General features: G+C 40.5%; 1 protein-coding gene across 2 annotated transcripts in view; it reads left to right on the forward strand.

The window, feature by feature from the left end:
- The window catches only part of FBXO36 (F-box protein 36), an 89,307-nt gene that overhangs the window by 47,216 nt on the left and 22,169 nt on the right, over positions 1–19,922 (forward strand). For both annotated transcript variants that reach the window (XM_086719866.1, XM_025912344.2), the window contains exon 2: positions 11,023–11,131. In XM_086719866.1, the coding sequence (XP_086575992.1) occupies positions 11,023–11,131 (109 nt within the window). The remainder of the gene's footprint in view (positions 1–11,022; positions 11,132–19,922) is intronic.

Consider the following 19,922-nt stretch of genomic DNA (forward strand, 5'->3'; position numbering starts at 1 on the left):
TACAGTTATTTGTGTTTATCACTGCTATTCAATTAAAGCTAAAAATTAAGACCCTATTTTTCTTTAAAATTTATTTATTTATAATCTCTACACCCAATGTGGGCTTGAACTCACAACCCTGAGATTAAGAGTCACGAGTTCCACCAACTGAGCCAGCCAGACGCCCTTAAAACCTATTTTTCTTTAAACTTTCAAATACAAATCTAGTAAATTCAAATATAAATCAAGTAATTATGAATGAAAATTAAAAACACTGAGTTCCATTATCCTTTGATAAACATTTAATGAGCTACTTACAGTTAACAAATTATAATCTCTTAAACGTTTAAGTACTATTTACAAACTTAATCAGATTATCTTAGAAATTATTAATTAAAGCCATGGAACTTATAAATTTAATAAAATTAAGTTCTCTTAAATGTAAATACCATTTGCAACTTAATTAAATCATCTTAAGCATTTCAAACTATACCACAAATTTAATGTCTTTTATTTTCTCAAGCATTTCTAAATTCTAAAGAGACATAATTACAAATCTAACAAAATCAAACCAACTGTTTGAAAAACTGTAATGAAACAAATGTAAAAATATAGATCAAACTCTTTTAAACTTTTAGATATCTTAAAATCATGATAAACTTAATAGATATTCCTAAGTTTAAATATTGACTACCAACTCAATCATTTATATTATCCTATATATTTAAATTAAATTAAGAAATATATATATATATATATATATATCAGATTCTGTGTAGCATTGTAAACATCTTAAGAATACACTAAGTACAGCTTCTAGTTAAAAAACTGTTATATACCTTCCCTCCCTTGGGCAACACCACTAAAATGACAATTACAGGGTTTTCCTAAAGCATAAACCCGCAAAGACAAAGAGAATAGGAAAGGCAACAATTTTGCGTGCTAGAAGTTGGATGACCTACTAGAAGCTGATTTAACAGCCCTGACAAAGCTAAAATCTAAGCTCGTGGTGGGCAAGTGGAGAAGCCATCAGATTTGTACCCCAGAGTCTCAGAGCAGCAAAGCTCAAGAATGGGTAGGAGTGTTTTTTTTGTTTTTTTTTTTAATGTTTATTTATTTTTGACAGAGAGAGAGAGACAGAGCATGAGCAGGGGAAGGGCAGAGAGAGAGGGAGACACAGAATCCGAAGCAGGCTCCAGGCTCTGAGCTGTCAGCACAGAGCCCGACGCGGGGCTCGAACTCATAGACCGCGAGATCATGACCTGAGCCGAAGTGGGACGCTCAACCGACTGAGCCACCCAGGTGTCCCAGGAGTGGGTTCTTTTGAAAGCAAGGGTAAAGAAGGACCTGGCAACAGTAGGAATTATTGGAATTCTGTTTGAGATGTTATAACCACCTTCTTCATATCCTCCCCTCCTCTGCACAACCAACAACAGTTTTGCTTCACCCCCCAGAAGACTGGAAGTTTGGTCTCTGGAGGAGTATGTATGTATGTATGTACTCTGGAGGAGTATGTATGGCCTCAGGCCCCCAGGCCACTGGGACAGAGGGACTCAGTGTTAAATATGGCAAGAGATTAAATGAAAATCCAAATACTGATTTAGGAGACTCACTCTGACTCTCCCAAGGCTCAGGAGGGAAAAAACTAGAAGATTCTTCCCTGGAGAATCAGACCAGGCCAAGTAACGAGATAAAAAGGTATTAATAGTCAGGATCCTCCAACCAGAGAGCCCCAGCAGGTCACCCTATAAAGAAGTCTTCCTCTGAACAAGCCCTGCTCAAATGCCAGAACTTCCGATCAGCTTCCTAGCACCCCACTCCTGAATATCCATGCACATCTAAGAATTATCAGGCTTTTGAGGAAAGGCAAATCAAATCATCAATACCACCATGAACAACAAAATCCAGGAAATATAATTTTGGAAAAAGTAAAGAATGCACACAGACAGAGCAAAATACTTATCAGTAATGTTCCCAGCGGGATAAGAAGAGGTTTTGTATCCATGAAACAAGAATAGAACACAATAAAAAAGTAGCATTCAGAAAAAGTTAAACACCTTTTAAAAAATAAAAAATATAGGAAAAAATGAAAAACTCAACAGAAGGGTTGGAATATAAAACTGAGGAAATCTCCTAGAGAAAAAGAACCAAAGATAAGAGATGGAAAACAGGGAAAAAATAAAAGAATTAGACCAGGACATCCAATACCTGAAAAAAAGGAATTCCTGAGAAACACTGTACAAGAAAATGTCCTAAACCTGAAGTGTACCCAAATTAAAAGCTCTTACTGAGTGCCCTACATAATGAATGATTAAAGATTCGTATCAGTGATCTCAAGCAAGGTCCACTGAGGAGACAGAAACCATACTGTTATTTTACCAAGGACAATTTATTATAAAGAATTGTTGGGGCGCCTGGGTGGCGCAGTCGGTTAAGCGTCCGACTTCAGCCAGGTCACGATCTCGCGGTCCGCGAGTTCGAGCCCCGCGTCGGGCTCTGGGCTGATGGCTCAGAGCCTGGAGCCTGTTTCCGATTCTGTGTCTCCCTCTCTCTCTCTCTGCCCCTCCCCCGTTCATGCTCTGTCTCTCTCTGTCCCAAAAATAAATAAATGTTGAAAAAAAAATTAAAAAAAAAAAAAAAAAAGAATTGTTAATGAATAGAAGACGGTTAACAACTTAAAAGGAGCAAAAGGGGGCCAAAACCCGTGCACAAATGTTTACAGAAACTTTATCCATAAGAGCCAGAAACTGAAAACAACTCAGAAGCCCAAGCATGAGAGCAGCAGCTTGGAAGAAAATCCAGAAGCTACAAGGAAGTAGGGGTGAATCTGAGACGTTTACAGCCCTCCCAAAGTAGAAATCAAAAGGAAGCCGGCTCTACAGAACTGCAAAGCCAGCTGAAGAGTTCAGTACTGTATTGCTGTTATCACCATGTTCTTGATGTCACGGAGGACGATATTCTGAGTCAGACGTTGAAACTCTCATTCAAAGAATGATCCAGAAGACTCAGATTCTGAATACGGGGGAGTTTCAGGAATACCTTCATTTGTTTATTCCACTTATATTTTCCTTTTTTAAGTATACACACGGGCAATATAACTTTATTATATGTAGCAAAATACAGAGACCCCTGGGTGGTTCAGTTGGTTAAGCGACCGACTCTAGATTTCAGCTCAGGTCATGATCTCACGGTTCATGAGATCAAGCCCCACATCAGGCACTGTGCTGCCAGTGTGGAGCCTGCTTGGGATTCTCTCTCTCCCTCTGTCTCTTCTTCTCCCCTGCTTTTTTTTTTTAAATTTTTTTTTTTTCAAGTTTATTTATTTTTGGGACAGAGAGAGACAGAGCATGAACGGGGGAGGGGCAGAGAGAGAGGGAGACACAGAATCGGAAACAGGCTCCAGGCTCTGAGCCATCAGCCCAGAGCCTGACGCGGGGCTCGAACTCCCGGACCGCGAGATCGTGACCTGGCTGAAGTCGGTCGCTTAACCGACTGCGCCACCCAGGCGCCCCTCTTCTCCCCTGCTTATGTGCATGCACTCTCTCTTTATCTCTCTCAAAAATAAATATTTAAAAAATTAATAAAAATAAAAATTAAAAAAATACATATATTGTGTCAATATAATCTATAAAATTAATGAAGTAATTCAAATGCTAAGAAAAACATAATAAAGTACATGTCTAGTGAAGAACAAAAGAGACTTTCAGTAAATGTAAGTGATTAAAAAAACATTGTACTTCGATTTTTTTTGGACAGAGCTATTTCTACATGACACATAAAATAATACCGTGGCATACAATGGCTGGTGTATTCAATCTGATGAAATATGGTATTATTTCACATAAACACATCCAACGGAAAAGAGGTTCCCAACACAGTGACAGTGCTCTGGCTCCTCCTCTCCACAACTTATGGCTTCTGTGTCCTCCAGATGACAGCTGTCATCTCAACCTGGCTCCCCTCTTAGTCACAAAATGGCTACAGTAACTCCAGCAGTCACATCAAAGCACAACGGCCGGTGTCCAAAAAGGGGATGTGTTTCTCTGTATAAGTGATAAAATCTTCTGGAAGCTTCTGCTGACTTCTGGTGTCTCACTGGCCAAAATTTTATCACATGCCCATGCCCATACCAATCACTGGTGAGGGTATGGAGGGAACTACCGGAAATGACTTAGACCAATCATGTCCTGCCTTCTGGAGCTAGAGATGAGGCCTGCAATCTGTGCATAAGCTATGCAGAAGAGAGAGTTTGCTGGACAAGTCAGGGCTCCTCTAGAAAAGGCAGGTGGGTGGCAACCAACAAAGACTGCTATCAATTCCTAATCACATTCATCGTGTTTGAAATTTACTACTTAAAAAAATTTTTAATGTTTATTTTTGAAAGACACACACACACACACACACACACACACACACACACACACACACAGAGCAAGTGGGGGAGGGGCAGAGATAGAGGGAGACGCAGAATCCCAAGCAGGCTCCAGGCTCTGAGCTGTCAGCACAGAGCCCCATGCAGAGCTTGAATTCACCAACCGTGATATGACCTGAGCTGAAGTCTGGTGCTTAACAGACTGAGCCACCCAGGTGCCCCTGAAATTTACTAATTTGATTCTCCAAGGGCAACTTCGTTTGTGAATTCTTGAAGGAAAGAACTATTTCAACACAATCCTTGTTAATTTCAGTTTATTCCATTCTTATTTCAACCTCAGACTCCTCTCCATTTTAAATAATGTTGCTTTTATTCCTAATGTTTTAATTCCTAGTGATTACTACCATCCCAGAGTGAAAATTTGGATGGCTGAAAATCTAAGTTTCACTGTTTATACAAATTGAACCAAACATAGAGGAACACATATTTGATGTTGTAAATTTGCCCCCAAAACATACCAGAATTATGGGCTATTTTAAATAAGGTGAAATAAAATAAACTATCTTCATAGTTCATCTAAAAAAATAACACCTTTCTACCTTCTGGAAAACCAGTGCTTTGTGAGTTTTTGAGTGGTATTGAAAGGTAAAGTTACATGTGGAGTTTACCTAGCAGTCCTAACTTCTCCATTTCTCAGTAGGCTGTTCAGATAACAAAATCCTTCTTCACCTAATAACAGATCTGATTCCCAAGCTCTCCATGACACAGAATCTCAAACCCCACTCTGTGAAATCCCCTAATTATACATGATGTCCAAAGCAGGGAGAAACTTGATCTGTTAGAATAACAATAGTCTGCAAGACAAAGCAGAGACAGCCGTGTGCTCACTTACAAAACTATTTCCTAGACAGACGCTGAGAAAGATTTGGAATCTCCCACTGGCTGTGTGGTATCTGGCAAGTTACTCTAACCCTTCCTAAGTAACTTTGTTTTTAACTAGATAGATGACAGATAGATGATTCTTCTTAATTATGCTGTTGAAGAGCTACAGCAAAGGGCATGCAATTCTTAATGATTACTGAAGATTAAAAAAAAACCGAACATCAGGTCAGAGTGAAAAACTGAAATAAATTATGTCTTGTGAAGAATCCGATCAGGAAAGCAAACCTCGCTGAATAAGAGCGAATATTGTTAGCTAGTTGATGAGAAAGAAGATGTTTGGGATTTGGGGCTGAGTTGGTTTCTATGGATATGAAGGACTGACCAGCCAGTGAACAAGAGGAGAAGGGAGAAAGAGGCAAGGACCCACCTCTATGGGGCACACTCCATATCTGGCATCGGGCTGGGGGCTTTGGATTTCTCCCATGTCATCCCTCCAAGAGTCATCATCATTATTTCCATTTTGGAGATGAGGAAACCGAGGCCCAAAAAGATGAAGACATTTGCCCAAGGTATCTGATAGAAAACAAGGTTTAAACCCAGACCCATCTAATCGCAGAGTCTCTGCTTTTCTGCCATTAGTAGGATTTCCCCGCCAGTGTGGTGGTGGGAGCACAGTCTCAACCCTGGGGGAGGGCGGAGGTGTGCCTTGTCCAAATATACTCAGATGCTGAGGTGCCCAGCTGGGTCCACTTTTTTTCCCGTGTCCCCTCAAGGGCTGCCTAGTGAGTTGCTGTCCCAGTGTGGAAAGGACCTAATGTTTAGGGGCCTTCACCAGATGAACGACAAATGCCTCCTCATCTTGCCTTCGTAACCGGTGAAGGAGAGATGCCAGGGGGTTAATGAGAAATCTTTGACCTCTCTTTTCAAAGTAAGCTCAGGGGCACGTGGGTGGCTCCTTCGGTTGAGCGTCCGACTCTTGATTTCAGCTCAGGTCATGATCTCGCGGTTCATGAGATCATGACAGGCTCACAGTGCAGAGCCTGCTTGGGGTTCTCTCTCTCCCTCTCTCTGCCCTGTCCCCCCTGCTTTCCCTCTCTCTCAAAATAAATAAACATTAAAACAACAACGACAACAAAGTAAGCTCAATGTCCAAGTTTATAATACAAAGATATACTGGAAATATATAGAAGTCTAAAAACATGCTATATATAAATTAAAATGTTAAAGAATTCTGCCAGCGATCACGTGTTTTCTACTAAGATATCAAATCCTGGTGCGTATCCTCTGAGGAGGCTGCCTGCCCATCCTTCCTGGAGCGGGGTATGAGGCCCTGTATGAGAAGGAGACGGGGCGACACCAGAAGATTCCCCGAGCCTCAGAAACGGATGTGAGTTATCTCAGCTGTCCACGGTGGGTTTCTCCATTCATAAAAAGACAGTCGTGTACTGCTCACAGGCAGTCGGGAGATTCAGGGGACCCGGGGAGAGGACAGTGAAGCCCATGTGACAGCCATATCTCAACTTGCAAAAACCAGCGTAAGCCCCTCAGCAGCTTTTCTTGCATGTTCGTTAACAAAACATGCACGGTTAATAAGAACAAGATGCTTAAAACAATATTTATAGGCTTGAACATTTTCAAAATAGAGTTAAATACGTGACAATAGCTATGTATGAATATATGAGCTAAAATGAGCTGATGAGCTAATATCTAGCTAATAAGTAGCAATCAGTTCACAAGTATTTGGGGATACCTCATAGCTCCGCTCCCTTCAAACTCCATCTGGCATGTTATATTTGCTCCCACTCTGATGTTCCTTCCCTCTGCATGTATAAATACTTTCCTTTCAATATTTGGATTAGTGGTGTATACACTTGTGAGCCTTTTAACAAATCATCATTAGCATTGTTCTGTGTTATTTTTTCACATAATATTTTATTGGCTGTGAAATATTCCATCATCTAAATGTGCCATCATTATTTAATTAGTCCCAGCTGGCAAACCGTTAGGTCAGTTCTGATTTTTCATTGTCATAATTAACCTATGGCAAACACATGGAAAATGCTATACACATTTTCTGGCAAATTCCTCAGGATAACTTCTTTTTTTAAAAAAAAGTTATTTATTTATTTTGAGAGCGAGAGAGAGAGAGGCAGGGAGGGCAGAGAGAGGGGGAAAGAGAGAGAATCTCAAGCAGGCTCCACACTGTCAATGCAGAGCCCAATGTGGGACTCAGGCTCAAGAACCATGAGATCATGACCTGAGCCAAAATCAAGACTTGGACACTTAATCAACAGAGCCACCCAGGTGCCCCAACAAAGGATACATTCTTAACAAGTAGAATGTTTGGGTCAAAAGGCATGAATGGCCTTTTGATAGGTATTTGCCAAACCAATTCACACCTCTCTCAATGATTATTAAGGGCTTTATTCTTCCTTTGTCTCTTAAAAAAAGAAGGAAGGGAAGAGAAGGGAAGGGAAGGGAGGGGAGGGGAGGGGAGGGGAGGGGAGGGGAGGGAAGGGAAGGGAAGGGAAGGGAAGGGAAGGGAAGGGAAGGGAAGGGAGGGGAGGGGAGGGGAGGGGAGGGGAGGGGAGGGGAGGGAAGGGAAGGGAAGGGAAGGGAAGGGAGGGGAAGGGAACCTTTACCAATCTGAAAGACAATAAGTGGTAGAAAATATCTACCATAATTTTCTGTTTTAATAAGTACAACATTTGGAACATAAGCGAGTCTTGACAAAGCTAAGTAGTGATTCTGAATATTAGCTTTTTATGTACTGCCCTGTAGAGATGACCCAATGACTGTAGGATAAAGGTCATACTTGAAGAAAGCTTCGGGCCTCAGAACAAACCCTATGTTTATGAGTTCTAAGGGAGGAGGCTTGGACTCTGGGTCTAACCAGTCGTCTTTCTTTAGGCTAGTGTTACATTCTCAGTAATTCACTTCAGATACGTCAGAGGAGCCGTAGGATGCTGATTTGTGTGCAAGTTGACTTGAGTTTGTGCCCTGAGGCTTCTCCCTCTAGAGGCCATTATTGGCAAGCACTTCAAATGTGGCCTTCTAAATCAGTACCAGAGGGTTGAAGAATTAGTATACTAAATGTTGGAAATAATTTTTCACTGATGAAACAAATGAGTAACAAGCAAGATACGAGGCTGATAAATAAGATTGAACAAGTGTCTCTCTGCCTTTCTTAATGTTTTGTTATCGGGGCGCCTGGGTGGCTCCGTCGATTAAGCGTCTGACTTCGGCTCAGGTCATGATCTTTCGGTTCGGTGAGGTCGAGTCCTGCGTGGGGTCTCTGTGCTGACAGCTCGGATCCTGGAGCCTGCTTCGGATTCTGTGTCTTTACCTCTCTCTCTGCCCCTCCCTCACTCGTGCTCTGTCTCTCTTGCTCTCAAAAATAAATAACACATAAAAAAAATAAGTAAATGTTTTGTTATTTATTTATTTTACTTTAATTCCGGAGTAGTTAACACACACTGTTATATTCATAGCAGGAGTACAATACAGTGATTCAACAACTCTATGCATCTCTCCGCCTTTTTTTGAACAATGTTAAGAAGTAAGCTTGGTTGTATAACATTGCTGGAGTAGTGATTGGTCTAGAACTCCATCTGTTCCCGAATTGTCCACCTAACTAAGGATTTGGTTGTGTGATCTGGCTAGAACTGTGGCTGATTATGTCATTGTAACATAGGTGTGCTTGTAGCAGAGAGAAACTTTCCCGTGAAGGTTCCCGCACAGTGCCCCAGTGGTTGGCGAGGACGGGACTCCACTGACCTTCCAGAAACGTAGTTTGGACTTTTGTGCCTGCTTGGTGACATGGCAGAATTCAATCTGAGACTCGCTTTCCTTGTAACATACCTCCTGGTGGTATGGCCACAGGGAGAGACAACCCACCACTTCTTTTTTTTTTTTTTTTTCTTAATGTTTATTTATTTTTGAGAGAGAGAGAGAGATGGAGAACAAGCAGGGGAGGGGCAGAGAGAGACAAAGTCACAGAATCTGAAACAGGCTCCAGGCTCTGAGCCGTCAGCCCGGAGCCGCCGGGGCTCAAACTCACCAGCTGAGAGTTCATGACCTGAGCTGAAGTCAGACGCTTAACCCACTGAGCCACCCAGGCGCCCCAAGACTTTAGAGTTTTGTAACGCACACATTCTTTCCCCCTTATCTATAGCAATCAGCACAACATCCAAATGAACAGTAACCCTTTAAAGGACCTACCTGCTGTTGGGCAGGGTGCTAGGTAGGGTGGCATAGCACATCTCCATGTTCCTGAGAGATAGCAGTTATCCTTCAGATATCAGGGAAGGGGAGACAGGTGGGAGATGAGCCTCAGGAGATGATAGGACGCAGGGAGGCAGCTCTAGAAGGAGAGGAAAGCTGGCTGAAGCCCAGGCCTGTAAGCAAGGGGGCAAGGAGTAAGAAGCAAGGAGAAGGTCTGGCAGTTCAAAGGCTGGGGGTGGGGGTGGAGGGGGGGGGTGGTTCCAGAACAACCAAGAAGGGCCAAAGAACTAGTAGGGATGAGTTCTCTAGGAACTCTTTGTGAGTGTCTCTTCCTCACAGTGGCCCCAAAAAGATACACCAAGACTTGTGAGGACCCCAGGGAGCAATGGGTGGGTGGGGATAGGGGAGAGGAAATAAATAAAGGGAGGGCCCATAGCAAGCTTTACCTGCTTTAGCAATTTTGCCTTGGGCAGAGTCTTCCTGACTCCAATTTTAACCTCACGTGGCCATGCTAGGGAGAGAGGAAGCCAACCAGTTTCTCCGCACTGTCTCCTAACCCATCTCTTCCCCCAAAGCCCTCATCTAAGTGTAGAAAGAAGCTGGTTTGTTTGGTGGAAGTTTTACGATCTCAATTAACTACCGAGTTCCATGACAGGTTGAAAACCGTGAGATAAATTGAATAAGCTTCACGGGGCTCCTCATTAGGGCCAAGGGCTGACACTGCCATGAAATCAACATAGAACTTAGGTGGGTTTCGTAACCAGGGAAATGAGGTTTGCTTCAAACAAACCACCATGCTCGTAGAAGACAAATGGACTATGGGCAGATCCATTACCAAGAAGTGTCCTGGTTACGTAATGACACTTACACACATCAAACAAAGCACAATGGTGCTTTCCCCAGCCCTGGCCGTGTAACTGTCCTTTCTCTATGAGTAAAATATCCACTCATCCGGTCTGCCCCATAGACAGGAAGGGAGGCAGAGAGTGGAGCGGAGCAATTACTTTGGAACTGGCTCCCCAAGTTAGAGGATCTCTCTACTCAGAGATCCTCAAGAGACAGATAGCCATCTGGGTCTGTGTGGTTTAACATCCACTGACTTCACAGATTTTTCTTTTTTTAATTTTTTTAATGCTTATTTTTGAGAGAGAGAGTGTGAGCAGGGTAGGGGCAGAGAGAGAAGAAGACACAGAATCTGAAGCAGGCTCCAGGCTCTAAGCTGCCAGCACAGAGCCGGAAGTGAGGCTCGAACTCACGAACTGTGAGGTCATGACCTGAGCCGGAGTTGGACGCTTAACCGACTGAGCCCCCACCAGCGCCCCGACTTGATAGATTTTTAAGATGCCTTCCAGCACTTTGATTTTGTGACCCTGATCTCTAAGGGAAATGTGAGATGCACAGACCTCCTTTCTAATTTGATGTGATGCTAGATTGCAAAGTCATAGCTGATGTTGGACACACAGCCTTATGTGCCTACTGCCACGAGTTTTCAAAATCCCAGACCGAAGTGTAGCTGTTGGTATTGAGATCGGCTTTAATTTCTCTCCCCTTCTATCCAATCACAGGTAATCTTTAGATGGTGGAAGATCTCTCTGAGGAGTGAGCATCGATCAGCAAAGCCTGGAGAAGCAAAAGACACTCACGAAGAGTTCCTAGAGAACTCCCACCTCCAAGGTCAGAAAGGGAGCACATTGTATATACTTACTGCTAAGTTCTCTTTACAATAGTGATAGATTTTCTTGCAGAAATATCCAACATATCATCATTTGAACTATTGATATGTAATTATGTACTTAAAGACAGAAAATTGTTAACATACCTTGAAACTTCTCTTGGGAAAAATCCCCCAAGTGTTTAAGGTTCTATAGGTTAACGTGTTCATTCCACTAATAATCTCAAATTGCGTAAATGTAATTTTTTGCTGTAGCATTTAATTATAATAGGTTTCCTTTAGTTAAAAATCAATTAAAAGCTTATGTGAAAATGTAATCAAATTCTCAAATCCTTGAATGTTTATGCATTTTGCATTTAAAATTGCTACCATTTTTTTTCATTTTTCAGTTTTATTTTTTTACATTTTTATTAATGATTTATTTTTTATTTATTTTTTAATTTTTTTTTAACGTTTATTTATTTTTGAGACAGAGACAGAGCATGAAGGGGGGAGGGGCAGAGAGAGAAGGAGACACAGAATCGGAAGCAGGCTCCAGGCTCTGAGCCATCAGCCCAGAGCCTGACGTGGGGCTCGAACTCACGGACCGCAAGATCGTGACCTGAGCTGAAGTCGGATGCTTAACCGACTGCGCCACCCAGGCGCCCCAATGATTTATTTTTTAATTTGCATCCAGGTTAGTTAGCATATGGTGCAACAATGGTTTTAGGAGTAGATTCCTTAATGCCTCTTACCTATTTAGCCCATTCCCCCTCCTACAACCCCTCTAGCAACCCTCTGTTTGTTCTCTATGTTTAAGAGTCTCTTCTGTTTTGTCCCCCTCCCTGTTTTTATATTATTTTTGCTTCCTTTCCGTTATGTTCATCTGTTTTGTCTCTTAAAGTCCTCATGTGAGTGAAGTCATATGATAGTTGTCTTTCTCTAATTTCGCTTAGCATAATACCCTCTAGTTCCATCCACGTAGTTGCAAATGGCAAAATTTCAATCTTTTTGATTGCCGAGTAATACTCCATTGTATACCACATCTTCTTTACCCATTCATCCATCGATGGACATTTGGGCTCTTTCCATACTTCATCTATCGTCGATAGTGCTGCTATAAACATTGAGGTGTATGTGCCCCTTCAAAACAGCACATCTATATCTCTTGCTACCATTTTTTTTAAATATCAAAGTTTGCTTCAAGAAATAACCTTGGGGTGCCTGGGTGGCTCAGTCAGTTGAGTGTCCAACTTCGGCTCAGGTGATGATCTCACAGCCCTTGAATTTGAGCCCTGTGTTGGGCTCACTGCTGTCAGTGCAGAGCCTTCTTCGGATCCTCTGTCTCCCAATCTCTCTGCCCCCCCCCCCCCAATAAATAAACATTAAAAAAAGAAAAAAAAAGAAAAGAAAAAGAAATAGCCTTAATTAGGTAGCATGTGGACTAAATAGAATTGTCTTTGCTGTTTTGCTTTTCACAGTATGAAAATTTCAAATACAAATCAAACAATGGTTTTTAACAAACTCTCATGTACCCATAACCTGGCTTCAATAATACTCAAAATATAGCCAAACCTCTACACAAAGCCACTGTTCCCACTGAATTCGTTTGCAGCAAATCTCAATTGTTACATCATTTTATCCCAAACTACTTGAGTAGGTGTCTTTAAAAAGGATTCCTTTTAACTAAACTCCCTAATAATAATTTCCTTTAATTATAAAAATTTAAAGCTAGAAGGCATTATAGAGATTTTTATTTCATTAGGAGTTAATATCAAGGACCTTTTACATATGCATTCTCATTTTATTGTTACAATATCCTTGTGAAATCACGAGTATTATCCCCATTTCACAGACGAGACTCAGAATGCTATGGTTTTCCAGGGCTCCACAGCTAACCTCAGACATTGCCAGGACTAAGCACTGAGAGCCAAAAAATCAAGTATATCAATCTTATTTTTAAAGACACCTTCTGGGTGGATCTTTGATAATCAACCCTCTTAAAGATATTCTATATTTAAATTATAACGGGTAAGAGTTGTTGTTTTAGACAGAGAGTAGGTTTTGTCTTGTTTTGTTTCATTAAATCTTTGAAAGTCTGGATTGATTGCCTTCAATTTCTGATATTGCATACATCTTTCTTTGTTAACCTCTTTACAGCAGGTATTTATAAAATGCATTAGTGGTTTAAAAAGAATCATGTTGGGGAAAGACTGTCCACTTTTTTTTTAAATTTCTTTCTTTTTTTTAATGTTAATTTATTTTTGAGAGAGAGAGAGAGAGAGAGAGACAGAGCACGAGCAGGGGAGGAGAAGCAAGAGAGAGGGAAACACAGAATCCAAAGTAGGCTCCAGACTCTGAGCTGTCAGCACAGAGACTGATGCGGGTCTGGAACTCGCTAACTGTGAGATTATGACCTGGGCCGAAGTCAGCTGCTTAACCAACTGAGCCACCCAGGCGCCCCCCCAGACTGGTAATTTTAAGATGGTTTTTCAAGCTCAGGGACCATGTCTTATTAATCATTACCTTTTCTTTTTTACATTAAAAAAAAAGTTTATTTTTGAGAGAGAGAGAGAGAGACAGAGCATGAGCAGGGGAGGGGCAGAAAGAGAGGGAGACAGAATCTGAAGTAGGCTCTAGGCTCTGAGCTATCAGCATAGAGCCCAATGCAGGGCTCGAACCCACGAACCATGAGATCATGACTTGAAGTGAAGTTGGACACTTAACTGACTGAGCCACTAGGTGCTCTGAAAATCTGTTTCCTTTCCCCTTCCAGCTTCTAGAGGCACCTACATTCCATGGTTTCTGGCCTCTTCTTCCATCTTCAAAGCCAGTGATGGCCTGTCCAATCTTTCTTGCTCTGACACTCCTTCAGTGGTCACATGTCCTCCTCTGCTGACTCTACCCCTCCTGCCTCCCTCCTTCCTTCCCAAGGACCTTCGTGATTGAATTGGGTCCATCCAGTTGATATGTGAGATAGGTGATCTCCCCATCTCAAGACCTTTTTTTAATTTTTTCATTATTACTATTATTATGTTTATTTATTTTGAGAGAGAGAGAGAGAGAGTGTGAGCGGGGGAGGGGCAGAGAGAGAGAGGGAGACACAGAATCTGAAGCAGCCTCCAGGCTCTGAGCTATCAGCACCAAGCCCAACTTGGGGCTGGAACCCAAAAGCCAAGAGATCATGACCTGAGCCAAAGTCGGACACCCAACTGACTGAGCCACCCAAGCATCCCTCTCAAGATCTTTAATCACACCTGCAGAGGCCCTTTTGCCATATAAGGTCACATATTCACAGCTTCTGGAGATGAGGATACAGGGCATCTTTGGCAGGGCCATTATGCTGCCTACCACAGTGATATGTGTCACAATCTAAATTGCAAAATAAAAAACATTGCCGAACGTTCCCCCCCCCCAGATTTGCATTTATTTTTTAATTTTTTTAAGTATCTCCACACCCAACAGGGGGCTGGAACTCATGACCCCAAGATCAAGAGTCAGGTGTCCTACCAACTGAGCCAGCCAGCTGCTCCTAGATTTCCATCTTTAAAGGACAAAATTCACAAGTTTATTATTTAAAAAGTCATTCATGGGGGAACCTGGGTGATTCAGTTGGTTCAGCATCCAACCTGATTTTGGCTCAGGTCATGATCCCAGGGTTGTGGGATCGAGCCCCTAGTCCAGCTCTGTGCTGAGCTTGGAGCTTGCTTAAGATTTCCTCTTTCGGTCTACCCTCCCCCACCCCCCCATTCAGGGGGTTTAGTCTCTTTTGATATCAGTTTCCTCAACTGTTGATAATGGAAATAATAAAAGCATTTCACACATAGGGTCCTTATGAGGAGTAATTGAATGAAGTGCTTAGAATTTGCTGAACACGTACCAACTGGCTATCACAGTTTTTAAAATTTGACAAGTGAAAATTCCTTCTCTCTTCCTCCAAGCTCTGTTCCCCTGAGGTAACTACTATAAATAACTTCATTCTTTGCATTTGAATTCTTTCTGCTTGGGATTGTGTGTGTGTTTGTTTGCAGAAATAGAATCTTTCATTCCTTAATTTGTTTTTGCACTTATATTGTGAACATTTTTCCGTGAGCATACGTAAAGAAGTACCTTGTCCTTTTCCAAGACTGTATGGTATTTTATTGTAGAAATATACAATCCTCAATTGATGGGCATTTTCAAAAGCCTTTGGGAACATTCTGGGACATATTTATCTTTGAACACTTACGTGAGAACTCCTGGAATTACTGGAACTAAAGAAATGTACATTATAATTTTGATAGAGTATTTTGAGTATTTTTTAAAAATTTTATTTTAATGTTTATTTATTTATTTTTGAAAGAGAAAGAGAGAGAGAGAGAGAGAGAGAGAGAGAGAGACAGACCATGAGCAGGGGAGGGGTAGAGGGAGAGGGAGACACAGAGTCTGAAGCAGACCCCAGGCTCCGAGTTGTCAGCACAGAGCTCGATGTGGAGCTTGAACCCATGACCCGTGAGATCAACACCTGAGCTGAAGTTGGACGCTTAACCAACTGAGCCACCCAGGCACCCCAGAGTATTTTTTTTTTTTTTTTTTTTTTATTGAATCTAGAGTTCAGGGCTAACTTGACCGAGGATGGAACTTCTGTTAGCTGGCTTGGGTAGCCCTGTCATGGGATACAGCACAAATGCCATCTATAATTTATTTGACCTTTATAATTACGCTAGTTTGGAAAGCATTTCAAATTGGGTGATTTGCATTATTTCAACTTTTATTCATAAAATGAGACTTCATTAATATTTTGATGTCACCATATTTTAATTTTGAGTAATTCAAAGCTTGAGTAATTCAAAATGCCAATTACTTCACTGTACTCTCGCACACACAAAACTGTTCTCCGAAAAACTGCTGTATTAATTATACTCCATCCACCAGGATATGGTTTTCTTGTACCTTTGCCATCACTAATTAGATATTACTATTCTTTTTCATCTTTTGCAGCCAGATGGTGAAAATAGTGTCATATTTAATTAGCATTTTCCTGATAACTAGTAAGTTGAGCATCCTGTCATGTTTAATTACCATTTATATCCTTTCAGTAATTTGCCTGTCTGTATTCTTTGTCCACTTGTCTATGAAGTTTGAATTTTTTTTTTTTCCTGAGACCTTAAAAAATCTGAAGAAACATCTATGGATTTTTTCCTCTCAGTTAAATAAGTAGGAATAATCAGAAAATTAGCTATTGGAAATATTTTAAAAAACTGAGTCTAAGGCAAAAATCTGCCTATATAAACTCCACTCAAAGTGCTGATTCATGGGTTGAAGTTGAATCCAACCTAAAAATAAGTTGTTTTCCAACTTATGTCCCTTTATAGTTGGTTGCTTTGATCTTCGAATGAGGTATAAGTAGTGGTTAAGTATTTAGGCCAATCCACAAAAATCCCTGTGATAAAACCAAATGGCTTCAACAACCCTATCTTCTGAACCAAACGACAAAGTTTCTTGTTTCTGCTGTTGCTTGTGAAAGGAAACGTGGGTGATAATGGTGATGTAGTATAGACGTCAAAGAATGGAAATTCTCTTGGACATTTAGATGATTTATGAGGAAAATGGGACTGCACGTTCGAAATGGGGACTATAATGGAAAATTGATAACTCGAATAAATACTAATAATCCTGAAATATTGGCCTGTGGTCAGATTCTAAGAATATTGGTATACCGGAAATAAGAGAGTGGGAAACAGATGTTCTTACCTTATTCCCAAACCTGTGCCTGGCCCACACCATGGATCCGTGATCCATTTTCTCTGGGTTCCTTCTTCACTTAGCCTGTATCTCAGACTTTGACTTGGGACTTTATTTTCTCAGGCCTACCCACCACCTCTTAGTCAACTCCCCTCCTTCTCTCTGGCCTCTTCAATCAGCTGGTCCTTGTCTTCAGCCTGGATTTCTAGTTTCTGCCCGCCTGGGGTAGGGGGTCTGTGGGTAGAGGTGGGGTAGGAGAGTGTTAGAGGCAAAAGCACTTCGAGGAAGTGTGGGAGCCTAGCTCTGGGCTACAGAGCAGGGAAAGCAGATCTGAGTAAGACTTGTTGTATTTTATTATTTTTTTATTGACTAATTTTTTGAGATAATACACATAGTAAAGCAAAAATTAAATCAGTTTAAAAAGACTTTTAAAATAGGGGTGCCTGGGTGGCTCGGTCGAATGTCCGACTCTTGATTTCAGTTTAGGTCATGGGTCTCACTCTTCATGAGTTTGAGCCCCATGTCAGGCTCCATGCTGACAGTGTAAAACCTGCTTGGGATTCTCTCTCTCTCTCTCTCTCTCTCTTTCTCTCTCTCAATAACATAAATAAACTTAAAAAACAAACAAACAATTTTAGAATAAAAGTAAGTCTCCCTCTGATCTCATGTTCAGTTCCTGTGACAACCATCAGTAACAGTTTCTTGAATATCCTTCCAGAAATGGTCTATGCATATATACAAAATATATTAACCCCAAAAGAAGAATCTTATACATTGTGTTCTATACCTTGCCCTTTGAAAGCTTTAAAATTCAGAAATATCTTAAACCTACAAAACAGAAGAGAACCCAACACCAATAACAAAAGATGTTACCATTTGTCACATTTACTTCATTTATCCAAATTATCAAATATATTGGTGTATCTTGCTCATAATCTCCTCTTCTTTCAATGGCTGTAGTGTCTGTAGTGCTGTTCTAGTTTTCATCCCTTGATAATGATAATTTGTGCTTTCTCCTTTTTTTTTCTTTGTGGCCCTTGTTAGGGGTTTATTTGTTTTATTATTTTTTTTCAAAGAACTTTTAGCTCTGTTAATTTTCTATTTATTTATTTATTTATTTATTTATTTATTTATTTATTTATTTATTTATTATTTTTGATTCCTGTTCTTACCTTTATTATTTCCTTCCTACTACTTCCACTAGGTCTGATTTGTTCTCTTAGCTTCTTGAGATAGAAGCTTAAATCATTGTTCTCAGCCATTTTCGCCCTAAACTTTCTTTAAGCATAGCTATCTATATTAGTCTTGATAAGTTCTATCTTTATTCTCATTCAGTTTAAAATATCTCCTAAGTTGCATTTTGATTTTTCCTTTGACCCATAGATTATTTAGAAACATTTTGTTCAATTTCCAGGTGGTTGGAATTTTTTTGGTTACTTTTTTTTAATTTCTAGCTGGTAACAAAGGATCAGAGAATCTACTCTAAATGGTTTTAACTTTGTTGTCATCCCTTCTCAGAGCCATATTAATCTTCCTTTATCATCCTAGTTTCATTATACATGCTGCTGAAGTGAGCACCATATTTACTTAATATCTTTTAAAAACATAAAATCATTACATATATAGTCAAATTTCTACCTCTTCCCTATTTTCCCTCCATTCCCTTCTACTGCGATTTTCATTTCCAAGGATATTCTATTATACATAAATAATATCTACTATTTTTAGATGTTTAAAATTTTACATAAATGGCATCCTAATATATCATTTTCCAACTTTGCTTTATTATTCAACACTGGTTTTGAGATTTATTCGTGTTGATGTATGTAGGTCTAGTTCATTCATCTCAATAGTTAATGGTATTCTATTATATTATAAACCATAGTTTACTCAAACATCTCCCTTACTGAGGGTTGTTAGGTGGTTTCCACTTTTTTGCAACAACACATCTTCATTTACCCTTGTGTAATGTGTGAATGTTTCTTTAAGTTGGGTGTGTAGAAGTGTATTTGTCAAGTTATAGGATATGTGCCTCTTCAACTTTACCAGGGAATGACAATCTCCTCTCCAAGGGGGTTAAATCAGTTTATACTCTTGTTGGCATTTTATGAGAGATGTTATTTCTTTATATTCCTACCAACATTTGCTGTAATCAGAGATACATATTAATTTTTGCCAAACTGGGTGTGTAAATTCCCTGATTATTAATGAGGTGTTGAATATCTTTTCTTACATTTATTAACGATGTGGGTCTTCCCTTCTGAGAAGTGCTAATTCACTTCTTTGCCTATTTCCACTTTTTGGTTGTTTATCCTTTTTTCTATTGATTGTAGGAATTTTTTTTACATGCATATTTTGAATACTAAGTTTGGTTAAATGTGCTGCAGAGGTTTCACCAAGTTTTTGGTTTATCTTATCACCTTGTTTATGTGTTTTTACCCATATAGAGGTTTGCAATTTTAATGTAGTTCAAATTTGTCAACCAAATGTTTTTGAAAATTATTTATTTATTTTAAGAAGTTTATTTATTTATTTTTCTTTTTTTTTTTAAAATTTTTTTTTAACGTTTATTTATTTTTGAGACAGAGAGAGACACAGTATGAACGGGGGAGGGGCAGAGAGAGAGGGAGACACAGAATCGGAAGCAAGCTCCAGGCTCTGAGCCATCAGCCCAGAGCCCGACGCGGGGCTCGAACTCGCGGACCAAGAGATCATGACCCGAGCTGAAGTCGGACGCTCAACCGACTGAGCCACCCAGGCGCCCCTATTTATTTATTTTTCAAGAGAGCAAGAGAGCAAGGGAGGGGCAAGGGAGGGGCAGGAGAGGGGCAGAGAGAGACGGAAAGAGAGAATCCCAAGCAGGTTCCACACTGTCAGTGCAGAGCCCTCCTCGGGGCTTGATCTGACTGATCATGAGATCATGACCTGAGCTGAAATCAAGAGTCAGATGCTAACTGACCGAGCCACCCAGGCACCCCTTGTCAGTCTTTTAATATATGGCTTATACTTTTGTGTTTTAAGACATCTTTCCCTTCTCTGATTTCGTGAGGATATACTCCTATTTTTAATTGAACTATCTTACAACTTGTT

The sequence above is a fragment of the Puma concolor genome, chromosome C1 (genome assembly GCF_028749965.1).
Source record: "Puma concolor isolate L17-30 chromosome C1, mPumCon1.1.hap2, whole genome shotgun sequence".
NCBI lineage: Eukaryota > Metazoa > Chordata > Mammalia > Carnivora > Felidae > Puma > Puma concolor.